The sequence below is a fragment of the Acartia tonsa genome, chromosome 2 (genome assembly GCF_053477335.1).
Source record: "Acartia tonsa isolate MP-2025a chromosome 2, ASM5347733v1, whole genome shotgun sequence".
Classification (NCBI taxonomy): domain Eukaryota; kingdom Metazoa; phylum Arthropoda; class Copepoda; order Calanoida; family Acartiidae; genus Acartia; species Acartia tonsa.
The window spans coordinates 28,296,709-28,320,579 of NC_137261.1; the positions used below are offsets into that span (position 1 = coordinate 28,296,709).

A 23,871-nucleotide genomic window follows, 5' to 3' on the forward strand; every position below is an offset into this window, starting at 1 on the left:
AAATTAGCCTAAAACCATTAAAATTTCAAAATTAAAGATCTCACTAACTGTTATAATTCTTCTTTTAATGAAGCTTCTTATTGGTCCTTTAAAATACCATGATTTTGTTACAATAGTTTTTCTTTTTAAAACTTAAATGTAAAGGAGATTTTCAGCTCTCTCCTTCCCTCAAATGCCCCTAGAGACATCGAGGGGGGTGGGGCGGGGGTTGAGCCGCTAGTATATATACATAAACTATTTCAAAATTTTAGGTAAAGCATATCTTGACAAGTAAAGCAGAGTATGCCAATATTACGCCAAGTAAAGCAGAGAGTGCCAATATTCCCCCTAGTCAAGTAGAGTATGCCAATATTCCCCCAAGTCAAGTAGCGTTTGCCAGAACAGGCTATTGGCATACTCAGCTTGACTTGATCCAATTTTTTTAATAGTTTGTCACATTTTACTAATATGTATGAAAGAGCATAATTATCGAACACAATCCTTAATCAACTCTAATAAAAAGTTAATTGATATATAAGTAGTAATATGTGTATAGTATAGTAAATAAAATTAATCTGTAATTATCCCTTCTGTCTCTCTAAGAGTTGATTAGGGAAAGAACTCTTTAGCCTCCGATATAAGGTGTCCTATTGTTTCCCCACCATAGCTTCTCCTTATGATTAAGTAACAGGATGTCTGTTTGTCTTGGGTTATCAAGTTGAGTCCTCTAGTTGTTTCTAAAATAAAAAGCAAAAGCTTACAATAATCATTTTTCATAAGTAGCACATCTATAATTTTTATAATAGATAATATCGTCAAATTAGGAGGAAGAAAACATTGGATTGTATTTTATCAGGAATCTAAAGGGATAAGACAACGACTGATAAATCAATGTACATCCCCAATGATGATACACAAAATTCACTCTTCTGTAGATTACAATTATTGGTTGAAACGTTTGGATACTCAACTCAATAAATCAAGCAACCGAAATGCATTAAAATTGGTGAAGCCAAAGAATAAGAAAACGTTATTAAAATCTTTAGGGTTTAGTGTAATAAACAGTCTATTGTCCCCTTCCTCCCTGTTAGATTTTTCTGTTTAAATTCAGAAGCTTACAATTATGGGATAATTTTTTTCATTAGTAGCGCAACTACAATTTATATATCTAAAACAATCATCAAACCAGGAAGAGAGAAATGAACTGTAAGTTATACTGACTCTCAAAGTTTTTTTTTAACACGGTCCCTCATGCATTGCCATAAAAACTTTGGGTACTTTTGTAGAATCTTGATTGAGTTGTACAAGCCTACAGTGTTCAAAGTTTTTAATAAAGATTTTTTAATCTACAGCTAGGAGTCGAGTGTGCTTAAATTTATCGTCCATTGAATAAAACAAAGAGATTTATATAAAAAGATTTTAAATTATTATATTGTATCAAGTAAAGACAGCAAGAACGTAGTTACGGATGAAGACGAAGAAAGTCGCTCAATGTGACGTCATAAAAATGAGGGATTATTCATCTCTTTTTTAGGGGTTTTCTTTCCCACTCCTCCTCCCATCATCCTTTATTTCTATTACGTCAGAATTTTTTTAAGCGACTTTCTTCGTCTTCGTTACGGATATTCTCTAACTATAGAGCACCTATATTGTATTGCTTTGAGTTAACTTGAATATTCAATGTAAAGGGGTAGTTGCACGAAGTGCATTTAACTTGAATTTTGCATATTTTTTTTCACTTCAATAGTTTAAACTACATGTATAGAACATATATTAGAAAGAATTTAAATTTTCTACCAGGTAGTTTTAAAAAATATCAAGACTTGAAAACCATATAATTTGAATATATGCACCGTAAATGGCTGTCCTGTTTTCACAAATAAAAACAGCATGGTGACTATTTTATTAGTGCCTACTGCAATTTATTGTACTACAAAACTATATATGTTTGATAGTATTCTTTTAACTTATGCTTGCAATCAAACTTGTTAAATGCACTTCATGCAACTATCCCTTTGCGGAATACATAACTCCTCCGAATTTCTTATACTACTTTATATGGTACTACGTCAAACCCTAGATACGTCAAACAGTAGATGCGACAAACGCTAGACAGACAAACAGTAGACAGACAAACCCTAGACACGACATACGCTAGATACGACAAACACTAGAATGCGACAAATGCTAGAATATGACAAACACTAGATTTTTTCTAAAGGCGACAAACAATAGATACGACAAACGCTAGAATTAATCCTATTGTGTAAAGTAATACGCTTTTTTGTCTGTAGCGATGGATCTCACTAACCGCTAAACCGATATGGTTCTCATTTACAGTGAAGCTTCATATGTGTCCAGGGAAGGTTTTTAACTAATTTTATGGAGGGTATCTACCCCCCCCCAAAAAAAAAAAAATATTTTATTTTTTAAAACTTAAAAAGAAAATGAAACAATCTTTTATGTATGTAGTAAAGGATCTCACTATCCGCTAAACTGATATGGTTCTTCTTTAAAGTAAAGCTTCATATAGGTCCAGAAGGTTTTTAACTAATTTTTTGGAATTTAAATTATATTGCCTATTACTGACTAATTATAAGGTGATTATTATTTAAACTAGTGCCTGTGGTAGGGGTTTGTAGAGGGGTGACAACACCTCCATTTAAGTTTGAATTAGTATTGCCTGCATTCCCCTATTTTTTCCAAAAATGACCCCAGATGAATCGCTGCACTGATTCAAAGACAAGGACAATATCATATGTAAGTAGTGCAGCAACATTAAGGCAACATTTTTTCTCTTGTAATAAACAAGTATTGTTAGTATGAATCTAAAAAGAAAAATTTCATTACAATTGAAATTATTTTATATTCTTTATATTTATTTGATTTAACCCACGGCCTAGGTGAAATAGATTTCTGTAAAACGTTTCAGTCAAGCAACGGATTGTCAGAATTATAGATATACATACATACACTTACTACTAAATAGCTGCGCTGTTGAAATAGTGTTGTACGGCGAAGTCATAAATGGTCAAATAATTAATGCTCATAAAATATTGCTCATCCTAAGTCTTTATTACTCCGCCCGTTTATATCTCCCTTTGATGTTTAAACAAAGCAACTGTAAAAAAAATTTTTATACAAACATGTCATTTAAAAATAAATATACTTGAATTACTAAAATTCTTTATCTCTTTAATTATATTAGACTTAATTTGATAAACCTTCTTTGATGTATCTTATAACTGTTAATGACTATAAATACCAAAAAAATAACACATGCTGGTTTAGTTTTAACTGTATTGCAAAATCACCTTTTCATTGCTATATCACATTTTCTGCAGGGAATGGACAATGATAGCAGAGCGAGAGGGGACAATGGGATGTTTAGTACACTAGTCCCTAAAGTTTTATAAGAACGTTTTCTTAATCGTTGGCTAAACAACTTTTGTTACTTAAATGAATTATGATTGGTTGGTTTAATAAGTTGAGTATTCAAACGTTTTAACCACTTATTTTTTGCTATAGGGGATGTACATAGTTTTTTTACGGCAATTATCTTATCCAGTTAGATCCCTGCATTAATAGAAATATAAATTTAGTATTAATGAACGAAAAAATTTATAAATATTTTATAAGTTTATATTCTAGCGTATGTCGCTTCTAGTGTGTGTCGCATTTTACAAATTCTACTGTTTGTCGCGAAATAGCAAATTCTACTGTTTGTCGTAGTCTAGTGTTTGATGTATCTATCGTTTGTCTGTCTAGCGTTTGACGCATCTACTGTTTGTCTGTCTAGCGTTTGTCGCATCTACTGTTTGACGTATCTAGGGTTTGACGTAGTACCCTTTATATATATGCAGAATACATAATACATATTGAATACAATATTAGGAGTCTAGCTATTCCATATATAACTAAATTCACCAAAAAATCAGCAAACATTTTAAAAGAGAAGCTTTTCTATAATTAGGGTCGGTCCGTCCGTCCGTAACGGATAGCTTTTTCCGTTAATTTAGAATTGTCCTATTGATTTTAAACTTTGGATGGTGATTCCTGTAGTAGTTAGGACTCTTATACATTTATATTCTGATTATTTAGTTCTGACACTATACAAGTGTTAATGTCCGTTTGTCCTACCGTTTCAGTGCTTCGCTTTTATGGATGTTGTCATCCTTGTTGTCATCGTAAATTTTTCTTTTGGAACTTTATAAAAATATTGATTATAATTATATTTTACTTTATTTTATCTTGATTGGTTGACACAAACTAGCAGTGCCCTAATCTATCAGGCAACTTATCATTATTTGGGTCGCGTATCATCAATTTAAAGCCTATTGTCTTATTCCTTTAGATCCCTTTTTATAGCAATCATATTTCTATTGTGATAGTATTACATAGAGACACACAATTAGTTTTTCTTTGGAATTGTTTTTTTTGGTTCATTCAAGAATAAGATAGCTAACGTAACGGATATCTTTTATCGGTAATTTAGGCATGTTAGAATTGTCCTATCGATTTTAAACATGTTGATTTTTAACTTTTTTTAACAACAATTTTTGATGAGATGTAATCATCCGTTTGATCTGATTTTTGGAGTACTATTTCCTATAACAATAAGATACAATATTAAAAGTAAAGTTTCTCTATAATCAAGCTCTAAAAATGTCAGTATGTCCTTAAATAGTATTTTGTATTTAAGAAGTTTTGCAACAAATTTTGTCAATTTTGTTATTCAGGTCTGAAACTCTACAAGATATAATGTTCGTCTATCATACCGTTTCAGAGCTTCGCTTTTATGGATGTTGTCATCCGTGTTTTTTATCTATAATATATACATTGAATATATTTATTTGTTTAGTTATTTTCTTTTCTAAATTACACAATATTGTCAGGGATCTAAGGGGATAAGACAATGGCCGATAAATTATTTATGTCCACAATGTTGATACACAAAATTTTCTCTTCTGCAGATAAAAATTAGTAGTTAAAATGTTTGAACACTCATTTTAATGAATATAAATCCACTAAAGACCTCAAAGTTGTTAAGCCAACGAATAAGAAAACGTTGTAATACTTTGGAAACTTTGGGGACCTGAGTTATAAACAGCTTATTGTCCCTTCCCTCCCTACAATATTGTTCAAATAGATAAAATTACTTAACTATATTTTTATCATTTTTTACACACTTGTAATAGTTATTTATTTATCGTATTATAAACAGCTTTCCGCGGATAGAATAATGTACAATTAAAAGATGAAAACCAGGTTTTTAGACCCGAGATGCTGAATGCACGAGCTTCACTTGTATAGCTATTTGTCAATGATAATAAAAAAAATATTGAATGAGAATGATGGCTTCATGGTGCTCCCAGGAAAGGCCTTAAGGAGTAGAATCAGGCACTTTAGTCCGTTTTAAAATAACTCATTCCTAGCCTTAGAGATTTTTTGAGATTTTCTCAGGCTATGGACGAGATATTTTGAAACGGTCAAAAGTTCCTGATTCTACTCCTCAATGCCTTTCCTGGGAGCACCATGAAGCCCTTATTCTCATTCAATAATTTTTTTATTATCATTGACAAATAGCTATACAAGTGAAGCTCGTAAATAAATTTTCGATACCCATTTACAAATAGCTATACAATTGAACGTCTGGTCGTCAGCGGTTTTAAGACTTAGGATAAATTTTAAATCATCCAGAGGTGTATTATACTCATAAAAATCGTATGCAGATCCCCGCTTTGGTCTCAGAAAAAATTTTTTCCAAATCGACCTACCCTAATACCTACGATACATACATACGAGGATTATTTGGATCATGGAAAGAAAACGAAGTAGCGTGTTTTATATTATTTTCACAGTAGCTTATGAGAGGTTATTTTATGTTAGGTTAGGTTAAGTATATGTTAATGATTGCCCCGCAGTGTTAGAGCAACCCAGTATGGGATAGAAATAGGAGAAAAGCTACTCTCAAATTATGACGCTACTTCGTTTTCTTTCCATGATCCGATTAATTCTTTTTAAGGCATATGAACCAGATTCCATCAAACAACAATATTCCTGTCGCCATCGACCTGCGGGACTTCTACATCTCCACAGAGTGGGATGTCATGGCGGTACCAGCTGTCAGAAATGAAAAGTTTTACACCTGCTGTGAGGTGAGTTTTCCAGTTTCATACATGCCAAGGGTCGTGGAGCTACTGCGAGATAGGTTTCCAAGTTTTATACATGTCAAGGGTCGTGGAGCTGCTATGATGTAGGTTTTACAGTTTCATACATGCCAAGGGTCGTGGAGCTGCTGTGAGTTAGGTTTTCCAGTTTTATACATGACAAGAGTCGTGGAGCTGCGGTGAGGTAGGTTTTCTAGTTTCATACATGCCAAGGGTCGTGGAGCTGCTGTGAGTTAGGTTTTCCAGTTTCATACATGCCAAGAGTCGTGGAGCTGCGGTGAGGTAGGTTTTCTAGTTTCATACATGCCAAGGGTCGTAGAGCTGTTGTGAGTTAGGTTTTCCAGTTTCATTCATGCCAAGAGTCGTGGAGCTGCTATGATGTAGAGTTTCTAGTTTCATACATGCCAAGAGTCGTGAAGCTGCAGTGAGGTAGGTTCCAAGTTTCATACATGCCAAGGGTCGTGGAGCTACGGTGAGGTAGGTTTTCTAGTTTCATACATGCCAAGAGTCGTGGAGCTGCGGTGAGGTAGGTTTTCCAGTTTCATACTTGCCAAGGGTCGTGGAGCTTATTTCAGTGTTTATAATAAAAAAAACGGATCATGTAAAGAAAACCAAGTAGCGGGATTCGTTGTAATTTTTTATACTTTAATTTATATACTGATTAATGAGTTCTGGCACTCTACAAGTGTCAATATTCGTTTGTCCTACCGTTTCAGAGCTTCGTTTTTATGGATGTTGTCATCCTTGTTTTTATGTAACATTACTAATGCAAATATAAATTTGAAAGTGTTATAATAAATGAGTTTGTATGTAATGCAATCCTTGAAACATTTCAACATTTAAGTGCGTCTAGGGAATAACAATTCCAGCACACATGCAAACTCATAAACTTAATTTATTTCATGTTTTAAAGCTTTTATTGTACATTAAATTTGTACAATTATATAAGAATCTTGAAAGGTGTTTGTTTGGTACTGTACATGAAATTTATTTTTTAAAATTTAACAATGTATTTTTGAGAACATAAAAAATCTCTCATTGGATAGGAAGATCAAATATGGGTAAATCGCCCCTAACATCTAGGGTCTCAAAGGAGAAGGAAATGGTAAAAAAACCTAGACTCATTATTAAAACTTAATAACCTATAACGCCTCTTAAGGGGCATTTCATTGTATTTTCGCAGTAGCTTTTGATAGGTTATTTTATGTTAGATTAGGTGATTGCCCCGCAGGGTTAGAGCCGCCCGCAGGGGCTAGAAATATGAGAAAAGCTACTGTAAAAATACGACGAAACGCCCCTTAAGAGGCTTTTTCACGAAAGGGACTATACCCGTTAATTTATATAAACTGTTAGGATCCAGGGATCTAAAGGGATAAGCCAATGGCCGCTAAATTCAAGTACATCCCCAATGAGAATACACAAAATTACCCCTTCAGTAGCGTGAAATTAGTGGTTAAAACGTTAAAATCTAAAGTCACCCAAAATTATGCCAATGAATGAGAACACAGCGTTATAAAACTTTGGAGACTAAAGTAATAAACAGCCCATCGTTCTCTATCTCTCTCTTATTAGGTTCATTATTAGTGATATGTTTTATGTTCAGGAGCCGTTCCCTGACATAATATTCCAGATTCACCTGCGTAGAAAGACTCTGTTCTACGTGGTCAATCTGATTATTCCATGTGTGGGAATTAGTTTTCTTTCTGTTCTGGTATTCTACCTACCTTCAGATTCAGGTTATAATTTATTCTTTATCGTTAATTCTTTTTTTTGTGTGATACTTGGCCTTAGATTTATAAGGATGACAACATACAAAAAAGCGAAGTTCAGAAACTGACAAATTGGCCAATGAATATAAAATTTTGTCGAGTGTCAGAATTGAATAAGCATAATATAAACGTATAAGTTTTGACAAGATCGCTTGAAAATTTGTTGCAACACTGTTAAATACAGGATTCTGCTTAAAGGATATACTTACATTTTTGGGACATGATTATAGAGTTGCATCGCATATAATATTGTAATAGTTGTCCTAGGAATCATTATTCCAAAAATCAGATATATAGAATAATTATATCAAATATTTTTTTGTCAAAAAAGTTAAAAATCAACATGACTTAGGTGGACGTACGAACATTCGGTAAATAAATAATTATAAAGAGTTGGTACGGTTTCTAAATCAAACTCTACTGTTATGGGAATCATCATACAAAGTTTGAAAATTATGAAAAGAACACTAGTTTATAAGACAGGATTAAATGAAATATGAGACAGCACAAAATGACACCAAAAAATGACCTCATACAATAAATATGTCAAATAAGAGGCCAGTATACATTGTAATTGACCAATGGTAAAATATATACTCACCTCTCATTGGTTATTTTATCGTTTGACACCATTTTGCGCTGTTTATGAAATGCTAATTTAGGTGAGAAAGTGTCACTGTCTATCAACATTCTTCTGTCACTGACTGTGTTTTTCCTGCTGCTGGCTGAAAATATTCCACCCACTTCATTATCCATCCCTCTTCTTGGCAAGGTACTTTTCCTTGTTTATTAATGCAATTTATTATATAACTAGCGGCAACGCCCCTAGAGGCCTCTAGTGGGACTTTAAATGTTTTTTCTTATATTTAAAATATGGCTATTTTGCGTTTGACGTTTATTTTTCGTTGAACTCTCTTTCTTAAATCGATAAATTTAAAAAAAATTTAATTTCTCTAGGGAGGGTAGTGGTACCCTCCCCTGAAATAGTTATAAACCTTCCCGGGACAAATGAGAATCTACCCTGTTAAGGAGAACCCGATCGGTTCAACGGTTAGCGAGATCCTTCGGTACAAACATACAAACACACAAACATCCTGTTACTTTATTATAAGGATTTTAGAACAAGCTCTTTATAGTACAAAAATGACATCATACAATACTAATGACTAATGATAGGCCACTATACTGACAAAATTACCAATGGTAAGCCAGTATTCATTTTAATTGACCAATAGTAGGCCAGTATGACGTCAATTTTTATTATAACTATTATTATATTTTAGTATTTATTGTTTACCATGATGTTGGACACTCTGTCTGTGGCTCTAACTATTATTATATTTTAGTATCTATTGTTTACTATGATATTGGTAACACTGTCTGTGGCTCTAACTATTATTATATTTTAGTATCTATTGTTTACTATGATATTGGTAACACTGTCTGTGGCTCTAACTATTATTATATTTTAGTATCTATTGTTTACTATGATATTGGTAACACTGTCTGTGGCTCTAACTATTATTATATTTTAGTATCTATTGTTTACTATGATATTGGTAACTCTATCTGTGGCTCTTACTATTATTATATTTTAGTATCTATTGTTTACTATGATATTGGTAACACTGTCTGTGGCTCTAACTATTGTTGTATTGAATATAAACTTCAGGAACACTCCACATGAAATTTAATCAAATCAAACCTTTGTGGTTTAAAAATCGCAGCAACTTTTCATTGTAAAATGTTTTATTCTTTCTTTATACTTATTATTTAAAGAAACTTTCTTATTTGCAAAGTATTTAGGTGTCTGTATTTATAATATTAAGTTATCTAAATTTGCTGGCCAATAGTAGATAGTATTTCAAGAAATCTTTTATATATCATAGGGCAAATTAGGCCTTAGTTCAGGTTTACTGAAATAATTGGCATATAGAAATAATTTTTTGAAATTTTGCCCCAACGGCATAGAATATAGGTATCACTAGACATGCAAATTAAAAGCACAAAATTTTGTAGAATTTCTGGATCATTGAAAGAAAACGAAGTGGTCGGTTTCGTCGTTTTTTTCACAGTAGCTTTTGATAGTTTTTTTAAAGTTAGGTTAGGTAAATGTTAATGATTGGCCCACAGGGTTAGAGCTCACCGCAGGGGCTAGAAATAGGAAACCAGCTACTTCGTTTTCTTAATGATTCAAAGATCTTTTTCATGGAGTGTCTTGAACAATTAGAACCCCCGCTACGCACAAGATGCCCACTTGGGTGAGGAAGACCTTTATTGACTTCCTGCCAAAGTTCCTGTTTATCCAGCGCCCGGATCCAGATCCCCCGGAGGATGACGAGTACCCGGAGGTTTTGGGTGGAGGTAAGTTTTTTTTGGTGCTTTCCCTTTAAATGCCTATAAAGATATAGCCCCTCCCATATTTAAAAGAATAGATATGGGGGGGGGGAGTTTGGTTAGCTTTTTTATATGCTTTACCCCAGCAGGGGTTTAACGTTGTGGGGCTAAACAGTATCCAATACAACCTAACTTAACCTGCCCGAATAATGTAGTAAACACACAATATAACTAATTTATTTCAAAATAAGGGGAAAGGGATTTGTGCTTGAAAAGGCCATTTTTAGAAAACCGTCGTTTTTTATTGTTACATATCTAAGAAATAGATAGAATGTGATAGAAAATAGCAATAAAAAAATGTTTTTTCTCCAATTTATAAAGTTTTTATGAAATGATTGGCATTCAAGCAACTGTTTAACATCTTTTATGTTATATGTTTAAAATTCCATAGTTTTATAAGTATAATCAAATCTACTACTCTCCAATCTTGTATATATAAGTAAATTTTATTCCCAAATGTCTTCCTACCCAAGGCTTCTATAGAATATAGTTAGATTTGGTCAAGTGCTTTCAGTTAGGTGGTCAAAACTATTTTTCTTCTCTTTAACAAAATAATGTAAGGTTTCCTTCCTTTTCACCCCAGATTTGCATTTAAAAATATTTTTTTTTTGGAGGGGTAATTTTTTCTAGAGGCGATTTCTCTTGGGAGGGTGGTAATACCATAACCCAAAATAGTTATAAAACCCTGTAAAGCGGTTCAGCGGTTAGCGAGATCAGGCAAACATACAGACAAGGTTTCTGTTACTTTATTAAAAAGTTAAATCAAATAAATTAAAGTAGTCTTTTCTCGAATATCAAAAGAGCAAAAATCTGGCTTTGTATTGTTTATATTGGGTTTTCGAACTAACTATTTGACATTTTTCTACGTATTTTCAGCTTTCTAACTGCTTTACTCGTAACATACTGAAGATAAATTAAATTACCCTAACTTTGCCAGCTTGAAAAAAGTCTCACCAATTACAACTTTTACTCTTTAAACTGAACAAGCAGTTGCTTAGAATATATATTTAGTTTTAAGTGACGACTAAAAGTTTATTTAACTAGTTTTAACTTTGAGGAGTTAAGGTTTTACAATATTTTTTCTCAGATATTACATTTATGTCAAAATTTTAAAAGAGTAAATTAAAAAAGTTACGATCAAAACTGGTTACGATTAATTACAAAAGTTGACAAAGAGAGGGGTTTGTTTCTGGTAGAATCCGTAAAGGTGTGTGTTTTAAGACTTAAAAATAGTAGTAGAACGATAATATTCACTAAATATGTGTATTTCTTATTGAAAAGAACTATAGACAAAATATTTTTTTTTAAAGTTAACATAAATTTTTATCGTTCTACTATTGTTTTTAACTTATAACACATAACCTTTACGGATTTTACCAGAAACCTATCCCTCTCTTTATTATAAAAAATATTGTTCTGCTATACCATGGGTCACTGATAAATAAGGCAGTAGTTATCTGTAGTATATATTATGCTTACAAAGTAGTTGTATACAGTTTTTCTTTGATCTTTTTGAATATTGACGTGTTTTTTTTGGTATGCAGGGATCTAAAGGGTTAAGTCAATAGCCGATAAATTGATGTACTCTTCTGTAGATTAATGGTTGCAACGTTTGAACACTTAAAATTCAGTAAAAGTCCCCAAAGATGTCAAGCAAACAAAAAAGAAAATATTTTATTAAACTTTGGGAACTAGTGTAATAAACAGCCCATTGTCCCCTCCCTTCCCGCATGTTTATAATATGTGAAGAGCACTTTGCTTATTTGTGAATTTTTCAAGAAGATTTTCAATTTCCTATACAATACATTTACTTTTTAAATGCAAAACTTTTCTGCGGCTAAGTTGTGGCTGTCAATACGCAGGGGTCTAAAGGGATAAACAATGGACGATAAATTGATTTACATCCCCAATGTTGATGCACAAAAATTATCCCTTATCTATATTACAATTAGTATTTGAAATGTTTGGACACATAATAAACCAACCAATCAGCATTGTCCCCTTTCGCTCTGTCAATTGTTACATTGCATTGTAAATAGAATGAAATTATAGAGTTTTAAAATAATATGAACATTATTCTAATTTTTAAACTATAGATTATTGATTAAAGACTTGCAAATCAAAAGCTAGAATTAGGTTTTTACTTCCTAAATAGACAAAAAAGGGGAATAGTCCATTTTGTGGCAACGCCCCTTAAGGGGCGATTCGTCGTATTTTTAAATGTCTTTTTATAGGTTATTTTAGGTTAGGTTAGGTTATATTGGGTTAGGTGATTGCCCCACAGGGTTATTCTATTGGCCTCGCGGGGTTAGAGCCCCCGCAGGGGCTAAGAATAGGAGAAAATCTACTGTGAAAAATACGAAGAATCGCCCCTTAAGGTGCTTTGCCACGAAAGGAACTATACCCAAAAAAATTTAAATTAGAATAAAACTGTATATTTTAGGCATTGCTTCATTTAATTTTTCTTGAAGATAATTTGCCTTTTGAGTTTTGCTATTGTAAATATAACACCCTTGTTTTCTATTTTTGATGGAATGCAAACTTTTTATGCAACAAAATCACTGCATTTCTTCACAAGAAGGGAGTGGACATTGGGCTGTTTATTACACTAGTCCCCAAAGTATTTTGATAACGTTTTCTTATTCGTTGGCTAAACAACTTAAGGGACTTGAATGAATTTTGATTGGTTGGATAATTAGGTTGCGCGTCCAAACGTTTCAACCACTAATTTTAAGTTACAGAAGCGGTAATTTTGTGAATCCTTATTGGGGATGTACATTAAATTATCGGCCATTGTCTTATCCCTTTATATCCCTGATTTCTTCATCTTGCAAATCTCAGCAGATCAAAATATTTACCATTAAAATGCATTTCAAAAGTGAAAAAAAAGATAGAGGAAAATATAGATAGATAGAAGAGTGTGTGTGAGAGAGAGGGTGAAAGAAAGATCATTGATTAGGATCAAAAACAAATTTTTCTTGAATAAACGCAATATGAGTTGCAATGCTCCAAAATCAAAATATGTCTATGCTTATATTACGTTAGGTTAGGTAAAGTAACGACTAGATGATTCAGTGTTATTTCCCCCCTCCCCCCCACCCTCGAAAATCCTAATAATAAAGTAACAGAATGATTGTTTGTCTATTTGTACTGAAGAATCTCCTTTACTGGGTAGATTCTCATCCAGGAAAGGTTAATAACTACTCTAGAGTAGGGTACCACCAACCTCCCAAGATAAATCACGTGGTGCTTACTAAGTAAAAAAGTGTACAAGAATTGTTTATTTTCAGGGGTGCATATGGTATTCCCTGAAGCCCTAGAGGAAAGAAACAGAATAGAGGGGTATAATTGTTTACTTTCAGGGGTGAATATGATATTCCCTGAAGCCCTAGAGGAAAGAAACAGAATAGAGGGTATAATTGTTTATTTTCAGTGGTGAATATGATATTCCCTGAAGCCTTAAAGGAAAGAAACAGAATAAAGGGTATAATTGTTTATTTTCAGGGGTGAATATGGTATTCCCAGAAGCCCTAGAGGAAAGAAACAGAATAGAGGGGTATAATTGTTTATTTTCAGGGGTGAATATGATATTCCCTGAAGCCCTAGAGGAAAGAAACAGAATAGAGGGGTATAATTGTTTATTTTCAGGGGTGAATATGGTATTCCCAGAAACTCTAGAGGAAAGAAACAGAATAGAGGGGTATAATTGTTTATTTTCAGGGGTGAATATGGTATTCCCAGAAACTCTAGAGGAAAGAAACAGTGTAGAGGGGTATAATTGTTTATTTTCAGTGGTGAATATGGTATTCTCAGAGACCCTAGAGGAAAGGAACAGTGTAGAGGGGTATAATCGTTTATTTTCAGGGGTGAATATGATATTCCCAGAAACTCTAGAGGAAAGTAACAGTGTAGAGGGGTATAATTGTTTATTTTCAGGGGTGAATATGGTATTCCCAGATACCCTAGAGGAAAGAAACAGTGTAGAGGGGTATAATTGTTTATTTTCAGGGGTGAATATGGTATTCCCAGGAACTCTAGAGGAAAGTAACAGAGTAGAGTGATATAATTGTTTATTTTCAGGGGTGAATATGGTATTCCCAGAGACCCTAGAGGAAAGGAACAGTGTAGAGAGATTATTAAACCATACACAGTATGATGGCAACGGATTTAGGTAAAAACTTTTCAAGAAAACAAATTTTAAAAATGAAAAATAATCATTGATTTTTCCTTTCTTTATCATACGACAAATGCGCTACAGTTTTTGTCGGAAGTTAACTATCTCGAAAAATGCCTGCTTGAATTTATCAAACTATTCAAAGAAGCTCTATAAATGTCTTTAAATGTCGTTTTTTTGGCCTTAAGATAAAGAACATTTAAAGATGAATTACTTGTACAAATTAAGTTGTACTTTTTAGAGAAAAGATTTAAAATTCTATTTCCAGTATGGTTTCGAAACCGATTGAAAACTCATGTATAACATCGTATTTCAACGAATATGAGAATGAAAATCATTGAATTCTTACCAGTTTTGTTAGTCTGCGCCTTCTGCCTCTAAATAATTAACTGTTGTAGATTGGGACCAGCTCAAGGAAATGGACACCAGCATGGTCCAGGCTTAACAGGTAAACAAATATTTTCATTCATTTTTCGGGTATAGTCCCTTACGTGACAACGCCTCTTATTTCTAGCCCCTGCAGGGGGCTCTAATCCTGCGGGGCCAATTGCCTAACCTAACCTAAACTAACCTATCAAAAGCTATTGTGAGAATGAGAATAACAAGGTCCAGGTATCACAGGTATGGGTGGACCTCCTCCAGCAATAATAATAATAATAATATATTATATCGCAGGTTTACCAGGTATGGGTGGACCTCCAGCAATAATAATAATAATAATATATTATATCGCAGGTTTACCAGGTCCAGGTATGACAAGTATGGGTGGATCTCCAGCAATAATAATAATATATTATATCGCAGGTTTACCAGGTCCAGGTATGACAGGTATGGGTGGACCTCCAGCAATGATTAATATATTATATCACAGGTTTACCAGGTCCAGGTATGACAGGTATGGGTGGACCTCCAGCAATAATTAATATATTATATCACAGGTTTACCAGGTCCAGGTATGACAGGTATGGGTGGACCTCCAGCAATAATAATAATAATAATATATTATATCTCAGGTTTACCAGGTCCAGGTATGACAGGTATGGGTGGACCTCCAGCAATAATAATAATCATAATATATTATATCTCAGGTTTACCAGGTCCAGGTATGACAGGTATGGGTGGACCTCCAGCAATAATGCAGTCCCTGGACAGGCACAGCCTGCAGCTCAATAAACACAACGACAAAACACAGCTTGCCATCAATAGCATGAGGTAGGCTGCTATTTTACAAATTAGGTTTTGAACGTTTTACACAAAAGAGTCATCTGCAAACCTTTTTATCCTATAATATAAAGTAGTAAGTTTGTCTGAAGCTAAATATCTCGAAAGCTAGTCGAACAGGTTGTAATTTCAAGAGAAGGTTTATAAAAGTATTTATTAGGTTTTAGGCTATTATCCTAAGATCCCCACTCTTCCCTAGAGGCTAGGGGCAAAGCAACTAGCATGGCAATATAGTATACTTGTAAAAAATTATGCAAAATAATAACTTTTTAAAATTCTTATATATCTACATATTCTTATTTCTAGTTAATTTGTTAGTTTAATTCTATTTTGCTTTACAGGGGAGATTCGTATTTTGAGAATACTAAGTCTTCTTGTGTAAGGTTTGACAGTGGATTCAGGGAGTACGAACAAGAACAAGAACCACACCTGGAGAAGGCCATTCATGCCGTTAAGTTTGTAGCTCAACATGTCAAGAATCTAGACAGATATGATAAGGTAAAGGGTCATTCATACCGTCTTGTCTCTAGATTAAGATGTCAAGAGTCTAGACAGATATGATAAGGTAAAGGGCCATTCATACCGTCTAGCCAATAGATTAAGATGTCAAGAATCTAGACAGATATGATAAGGTAAAGGGTCATTAATACCCTAGCTTAACTTAGCAATAATCTAGACAGGTATGTTAAGATAAGTGTTATTCATACAGTTGTCTCTCTAGTTTAACATGTCAAGAATCTAGACAGTTATGATACGGGCCATTCACGCTGTTATATCTTAATCTATCAAGAATCTAGAAATATATGATAAGCCAAGGTTATTAATATTCACATCGTCATATCTCTAGCTTAACATGTCAAGAATTTAGGCAAAGGATTATCAATGCCGTTTTATCTCTAGCCTAACTTGTCAAGAATCTAGACATGTATGTTAAGATAAGTGCCATACACAAAATCATCTCTCTAGGTTAAGATGTCAAGAATCTAGACAGATATGAAAAGGTAAAGGGTCATCAATAATGTTTTATCCTTAGCTTAACTTGTCAAGAATCTAGACATCTATGCAGCAACGGGCCAGTCTTAACATCTTGTAACTAGGAAATTAAAATAAAGTTTTGGAACTAAACAATTTAAAAATAAAGGTAAGCCTTAAAATTAGAAGGAGGATTGATTTGTCTTCCATTGATATATCATCTAATGAATGATATAAAGCTGAAGAGTACATTAAATACATCTTGAATGCACTTTTTTTATCTACTCAATGTTCCTCTTCAATGTTCTTCTCTTTTAATGTTTCCTCCAAGGACGTGGTGCGGATTTTTATGTGGGGGTAATAATGTTGTTTTTTCATGATTTTACCAAGAATATTATCTTGATCAAACTATGATTCCCAGGGAAAAGGTAAAGCTTTATAAATTGATGTACATCCCCAATGAGGACACACAAAATTAACCCTTCTGTAAATTAAAATTAGTGCTTGAAACGTTTGAACATTTAATTTAATAAACCAACCAATCAATATGTAGTAAAAGTCACCAAAGTTGTAAAGCAAACGAATAAGAAAACATTATTATAAAACTTTCGGGACTAGTGTAATAAACAGCCCATTGTCCCCTCTCTCTCTGATAATTTCACGCTTTTGTTTTAATAAAAGTGGTCATCGCTGACATATTATCGACTTGATGAACATTTCATAACATTTCTTGTGTTGATATAATGATATGATAATAGTTTGACAGGGAAGTTTCATATTTATCATACGCATGTTTATCAGATAGAGAGAGAAAGAGAGGGGGGGGGGGCAATAGACTGTTTAATGTTTATTACACTAGTCCCCAAAGTACTACAATTTTCTTATTTGTTGGCTCAACAACTTTGGGGACTTTTACTGAATTTTGATTGGTTGGTTCATGAAGTTGAGTGTCTAAACGTTTCAGCCATTAATTGTTATCTACAGAAGGGGTAATTTTGTGTGTCATCATTGGGGAGTTCATATCGGAATTAGACAAAGAGGGGATATGCAACAGATAAAATTAACCTTAAAAACATTTCTGACCGAAGAAGAATTTTAAAAAATTGAGTTTTAGAACGCGACCACTAAAAAATATATTTCATTACTTATTAATATGCAAAGACGACATTCAAAAAATTTGAATCAGAACTACGGCTTCATGGTGCTCCCTGGAAAGGCATTGAGGAGCTGAGTCAGGAACTTTTGTCCGTTTCAAAATGCCTTTTTATTATACTCATACAAATCATTTGCAGATCCCCGCTTTGGCCTCAGAAAAAAAATGTCCAAAATCGACCCACCTTGATGTACATCAATTTATCGGCCATTGTCTTATCCCTTTAGATCCCTGCTTTTTTCGCTCTTCTTAATACCCGCTTGATGCAAAGTAAAAAGATACTTTCTTATCTAAATGAGCAGCCAAATTACTTCATGAAAAAGTGAAATAAATTAGGATGAAAATTAGAAAAAGTTAATTTATTCGCTTTAATGGTTGATTTTTTTAAATTTTCATAATTCAAGTTGGGATGTACGGAAAGTGTCATGTGTAAGGCAACAGATCTAAAGTATTACTCTAATTGTGAGGCCATAAAAAATACGTCTAAATCCATATCTTTTTTAGGGATTTCATTTTCTACTTCTCCTTTTTAAAAGTATTTTTATGACGTCACACAGGACACTTTCCGTATTTCTATTTAGGTGTTTAATTCAATTTTAAATGACAAATTTTTTTTCGTAATTTTGGTCATTGCGAAAATTTTCAACTTATCTACATGGAGTACAAATATGCAGTAAACATAAATAGAAAAATACATTTATTATTTATGAATACTGTATAAAGCCAGGAAAGGATCCACATTAGGCTGTTTTAATACACTAGTCCCCAAAGTTTTACATTAACGTTTTCTTGTTTGTTAAATAAACGACATTGTGTTCAAATGTTTCAACCACTAACTTTAATCTATAAAAGGGGTAATTTGTGTATCATTATTGGGGATGTACATTAATTTATCGGCCAATGTCTTATCCCTTTAGATCCCTGATTATGAATACATTATAAAGCAGGATATATTTGGATTTTGCATCCCACTGGCTTGTGGCTAAACTTTGTGACAGAATCTCCTTAAGGTTCAGTGGAACATCGCAGAGAGAGAGGGGACAATGGGCTGTTAATTATACTAGTCCCCAAAGTTTTAAAATAACGTTTCTTATTCGTTGGCTTAACAACTTTGGGGACTTCAGTAAAATTTGATTGGTTGTTTCATTAAGTTGAGTGTTCAAAGATTTTAACCATAAATTTTAATCTACAGAGGGGGATTTTGTGTATCATCATTGGGGAATTCACAGCACAAATATGATTATTCTCAGGGATCTAAAGGGATAAGACAATGACCAACAAATTGATTAACATCTCCAATGATGTTACACAAAATTACCCCTTCTTTAGATTACAATAAGTGGTTAAAACGTATGGGCACTCAATTTAATAAACCAACCAATTAAAAATCAATAAAAGTCTCCAAGGTTGTTAAGTCAACGAATAAGAAAACGAAGACTTTGGGGACTAGCGTTATAAACAGCACAATGTCCCCTTCCTCACTGGATTGTTCTACAAGGGTCGCGGGCATAAAGTAGTTGTTGCTTGTGTATACAGGGATTTACCCAACTTTGATAATATATTTTAATCTTTACTGCATTGAAAAGTTTTACTCTCAATAGATTTCTGCTTTTCAACATTTAAGAGGTTTATAATAGCCAGTGTGGCTGGGTTGGTTGGATAAATTTATGTAAATTTTAAATTTTGTTAGAAATTTGGTTTGCATTTATATCACGCGCCCGGGATAATAGCTGTATATTCTAACATATCAGGGATCTAAGAGGATATGACAATGGCTGATAAATTAATGTACATCCCCATGATGGTACATAAAACTACCCCTCAGGTGGATTACAATTAGTTATTTTAACATTTAGACGCTCAACTTAAAGATCCATTAAAAGTCTCCAATGTTGCTAAGGCAACGAATAAGTAAACATTATTATAAAACTTTGGGGACTAGTGTAATAAACAGCCAATTGTCCCCTCTCTCTCTAGCTGCATATACACTAAATAATTATAGGTTGCTGATGATTGGAAGTATGTTGCTATGGTTCTAGATAGAATTCTTCTTTGGGTTTTCAGCATTGGTAAGTTTTTTTTCAATTATATTCCAGAAAATCATCAAAACAAAATTTCAGAAGCTTATGTTATTAAGATGGACAGCGGATTGTGTGTCATAAAAGTCTATTATCCATCTCTTGTTTTTAGGGGATTCCTTTCCCACTTTCTCTCTCATCCTTCCTTTTTAGACGTATTTTTATGACGTAACACATAACACTTTCCGCTGTCCCTTATTTAGAACGTAAAATTTGGTTGTAGACCAACCTTGCATTATAAGAATTAATTATTTTATATCCGCGGAAGGCTGTTTATAATATGATGCGATAAATAACTATTATATTTTAGCTTGTATAACTGGGACTGGTGGTATTATTTTTGTTTTACCATGTAGTTTTAATATCATATTATTATTTTTATTCTAGCTTGTATATCTGGGACTGGTGGTATTATATTTGTTTTACCATGTAGTTTTAATATCATGTTATTATTAGTATTTTAGATTGTATAACTGGGACTGGTGGTATTATTTTTGTTTTACCATGTAGTTTTAATATCATGTTATTATTAGTATTTTAGATTGTATAACTGGGACTGGTGGTATTATTTTTGTTTTACCATGTAGTTTTAATATCATGTTATTATTAGTATTTTAGATTGTATAACTGGGACTGGTGGTATTATTTTTGTTTTACCATGTAGTTTTAATATCATGTTATTATTAGTATTTTAGATTGTATAACTGGGACTGGTGGTATTATTTTTGTTTTACCATGTAGTTTTAATATCATGTTATTATTAGTATTTTAGCTTGTATAACTGGGACTGGTGGTATTATATTTGTTTTACCATGTAGTTTTAATATCATGTTATTATTTTTATTCTAGCTTGTATAACTGGGACTGGTGGTATTATATTTGTTTTACCATGTAGTTTTAATATCATGTTATTATTTGTATTTTAGCTTGTATAACTGGGACTGGTGGTATTATATTTGTTTTACCATGTAGTTTTAATATCATGTTATTATTTTTATTTTAGCTTGTATAACTGGGACTGGTGGTATTATATTTGTTGCTCCTAGCCTATATGATACAAGAGAACCATTGGACATGCTAATATCTAAGGTATAAGTAATTTTAATTGGAAACAGCTTATAGTGCGTAATAAAAAATGACGTCATACAATACAAATGACCAATGATAGGCAAGTATCAATTTTTACCATTGGTCAATTACAATGTAAACTGGCCTATCATTGGTCATTTATATTGCAAGGCGTCATTTTTATTAGGATTAGGCAATATTAGCTGCTTCTTCAAGTACAATAACGAACATAAGAAGCGAATCAGTAACAATCCTACACTTTTTTGGCCAGAGAGAGAAAGAGGGGACAATGCACTGTTTATTACACTAGTCCCCAAAGTTTATATTTAAAAGTACTGACAATATCAAAAATAGCAATAAACCTAATTTTATTTCTTCAAAATAATATATGTAAATATAATACTATATAATTTTTTTAATAGGTTGGGTCTAAGAATACTATCCTTCCCCCACCAAGAAGTTTGGTTGCAAGCAATTCAAGTTTCTAAACCAGTAATAAAAAATCATGAAGCCAAAAAATAAAGTAATAATTAATTGTGAAAAATTCAAGAAAATGTGAAGAAAAAAATGATCATAATGTATTAGAAGAAAAATACAGTAATTTAAATAAAATACTTTTTTTTGTTAAATTTCTTTTCAAAAATATTTTCATAGCTCTGAAAGGGGTTGGGAGTTTTTCTGCAGGATTTACAAAAAGTAACCTTTCCAAAAAATGAAGTCCTTTTCAGAGTAATGTAATAAACTTATATTTTCTTGGCAAAAAATAATGATTTAAAATGTTTTAAATAGAAATGCGTTTTGGTGCTTTTGATAAATATTATTTTTTTTGTTAATTACAAAAAAATAAGTTATCACAAAATTATAATTAATGTTTTGATGTTCATAGTTTAATAAAATATCTGAATAATTAGTTTTAATGTACTAAAAGTAAAATATTTTAACTCTAGTTGAAATCAAATTATATTACAAAATAATAATTGATTAATTTGAATATATATTGTATTAATAATTTTTTCTGAATACTATATGCATTAGAAGAAAAAAAATCTGTTAAACCAAAAATAAATTTAATAAAAATCCCCGAATTTTGAAAGGAAGTAAGACAAGATGCAAAAAAATAAGAATGTCTTCCAAAACATAGCACATTTACTTTTAAACTTCACCATACTTGGATGTTTTAAATTTTAATTTACAAGCTAATTTACTAAAAATTGCAAAAAAAGCATAAATATTACATAATAAAATGTTATAAAAATGTTCCTTTATAATTAAAAAATACCTTGCTGCGTTATATCTTTTCATTTTGTTTATGAACTGTTGCTCATTATTTTTGAAAATATATTTATTAGTTGATAGCAGGGCTCGGCAGCCTCGCGTCAGCCGCGTGTAAGCCTCAGGGAAATAAACCTTTTACAATGTTAAAAATCTGCTGGAAGTCTAAACCTGACTCAATTATGGCATACCTTCTTTTAAAAACCTGTTTAAATTTGAGGCTTACGAGCGGTTGCCGAGCACTAGCTGATAGTGTAGGGACATTTACTTAGATTTAACACAAAAATTCATAAAATTAAATTAATTAAAATAATAAATGTACCTATTCTGTAGCCAACTATTGTATGAAGAGTTCTATTTATTAAATCAGGGCTCGGCAGCCGCGCATAAGCCTCAGGTTTAAATCCATTATGTGCAAAAAAAAGATTTCTTAAAAGATGGATTGTCTGTTTAGGATCAGGTCTAGACATCAAGTTGAGTTATAATATGACAATTTCACTGAGGCTTACACGCGGCTGCCTAGCCCTGAATTAAATGTTGAAAAGTTTACCCTACCCCTTATTTTTTAAAACCTGTATTAAAATTTGTTATCAAAATTTAAATATAAAAGATTGTTTGAAAAACAATGAAGCAGCTTATAATGCCAATAAAAAATAACGCCAAACAATACAAATGTCATTTGAATTGAATGATGTCATTTTTTTTAAATTAGGCCCTATAAGCTGCTTCATAATTTGTTTGTAATTTACTGACAACTTTATCGTGCTTAATGCGCAAAAATGTAAAAAGTTATGAAACCCTATTTTAACTTTGACCAAGGACAATAATTTCCATAGATAGTGTAACACTACAGAGAGAGTGAGGACAATAGTCCCCAAATTTTTATAATAGTTAGCATTTGTTGGCTTAATAACTTTGGAGACTTTAGTAAATTTTGATTGGTTGGCTCATTAAGTTAAGTGTTTAAATGTTTCTACCACTAATTGTAATCTACAGAAGGGGTAATTTTGTGTATCATCATTGGGGATGTACATCAATTTGTCTTATAACTTAATATTGCTGTGTTATCCAGTTGACTTATTGACTTACATACATTCCCATAAAAAGAGTAACTGCGCTACTTTAAAATATCCTAGAATAATGAAAAGATGAAAGGTTTAATATTAGTTTATGAAAATTTAATGGAGAATTTAAAAAAAAGTGCATAATTACATGATTTTATCAATGTTACATAAAAACTGAAATAAATCATATTATAGTTCAAGTTATTTGGTTAGTAATAAGGCTACTCTACAACTCATAGGTGTTGATTTGTCGGTTATGTGCCCATTTTACCGATAATTGCCGTAAAAACAGGGAGTAATGGAGGGGACAATGGATCGAATATTCAAATTTTAGGAGACTTTGGGGTTCTGGCTTAAAGGAAATGTGCACGAATTCAGCAGGTTCTGACTGACTTTGGGTACTAGCGCATCAATGCTCCGCTAACTAGCTGAGTTAGTTTTGAATATAGCAGACAGAAAAGATGGCTGGTTTTTAACAAATATTTTTTCCCAAGAAAATGTCATTTCATATATAGAAACTCTACTGTGATATTTATGTATTAAACAATCAAAGA

At 32.5% G+C, this 23,871-nt stretch overlaps 1 protein-coding gene across 1 annotated transcript in view; it reads left to right on the forward strand.

Moving 5' to 3' along the window:
• nAChRalpha1 (nicotinic acetylcholine receptor alpha1) overlaps positions 1 to 23,517 on the forward strand; it is a 54,527-nt gene extending 31,010 nt beyond the window's left edge. The window contains exons 9-20 of the mRNA XM_080150292.1: positions 6,005 to 6,137; positions 7,753 to 7,885; positions 8,581 to 8,690; positions 9,517 to 9,588; positions 10,147 to 10,282; positions 14,396 to 14,486; positions 14,888 to 14,937; positions 15,578 to 15,701; positions 16,052 to 16,208; positions 19,838 to 19,904; positions 20,917 to 21,002; positions 21,404 to 23,517. Coding sequence (XP_080006418.1) covers positions 6,005 to 6,137; positions 7,753 to 7,885; positions 8,581 to 8,690; positions 9,517 to 9,588; positions 10,147 to 10,282; positions 14,396 to 14,486; positions 14,888 to 14,937; positions 15,578 to 15,701; positions 16,052 to 16,208; positions 19,838 to 19,904; positions 20,917 to 21,002; positions 21,404 to 21,469 — 1,225 coding nt within the window. The 3' untranslated portion in view covers positions 21,470 to 23,517. The remainder of the gene's footprint in view (positions 1 to 6,004; positions 6,138 to 7,752; positions 7,886 to 8,580; positions 8,691 to 9,516; positions 9,589 to 10,146; positions 10,283 to 14,395; positions 14,487 to 14,887; positions 14,938 to 15,577; positions 15,702 to 16,051; positions 16,209 to 19,837; positions 19,905 to 20,916; positions 21,003 to 21,403) is intronic.
• The last annotated feature ends 354 nt before the right edge of the window (positions 23,518 to 23,871 follow it).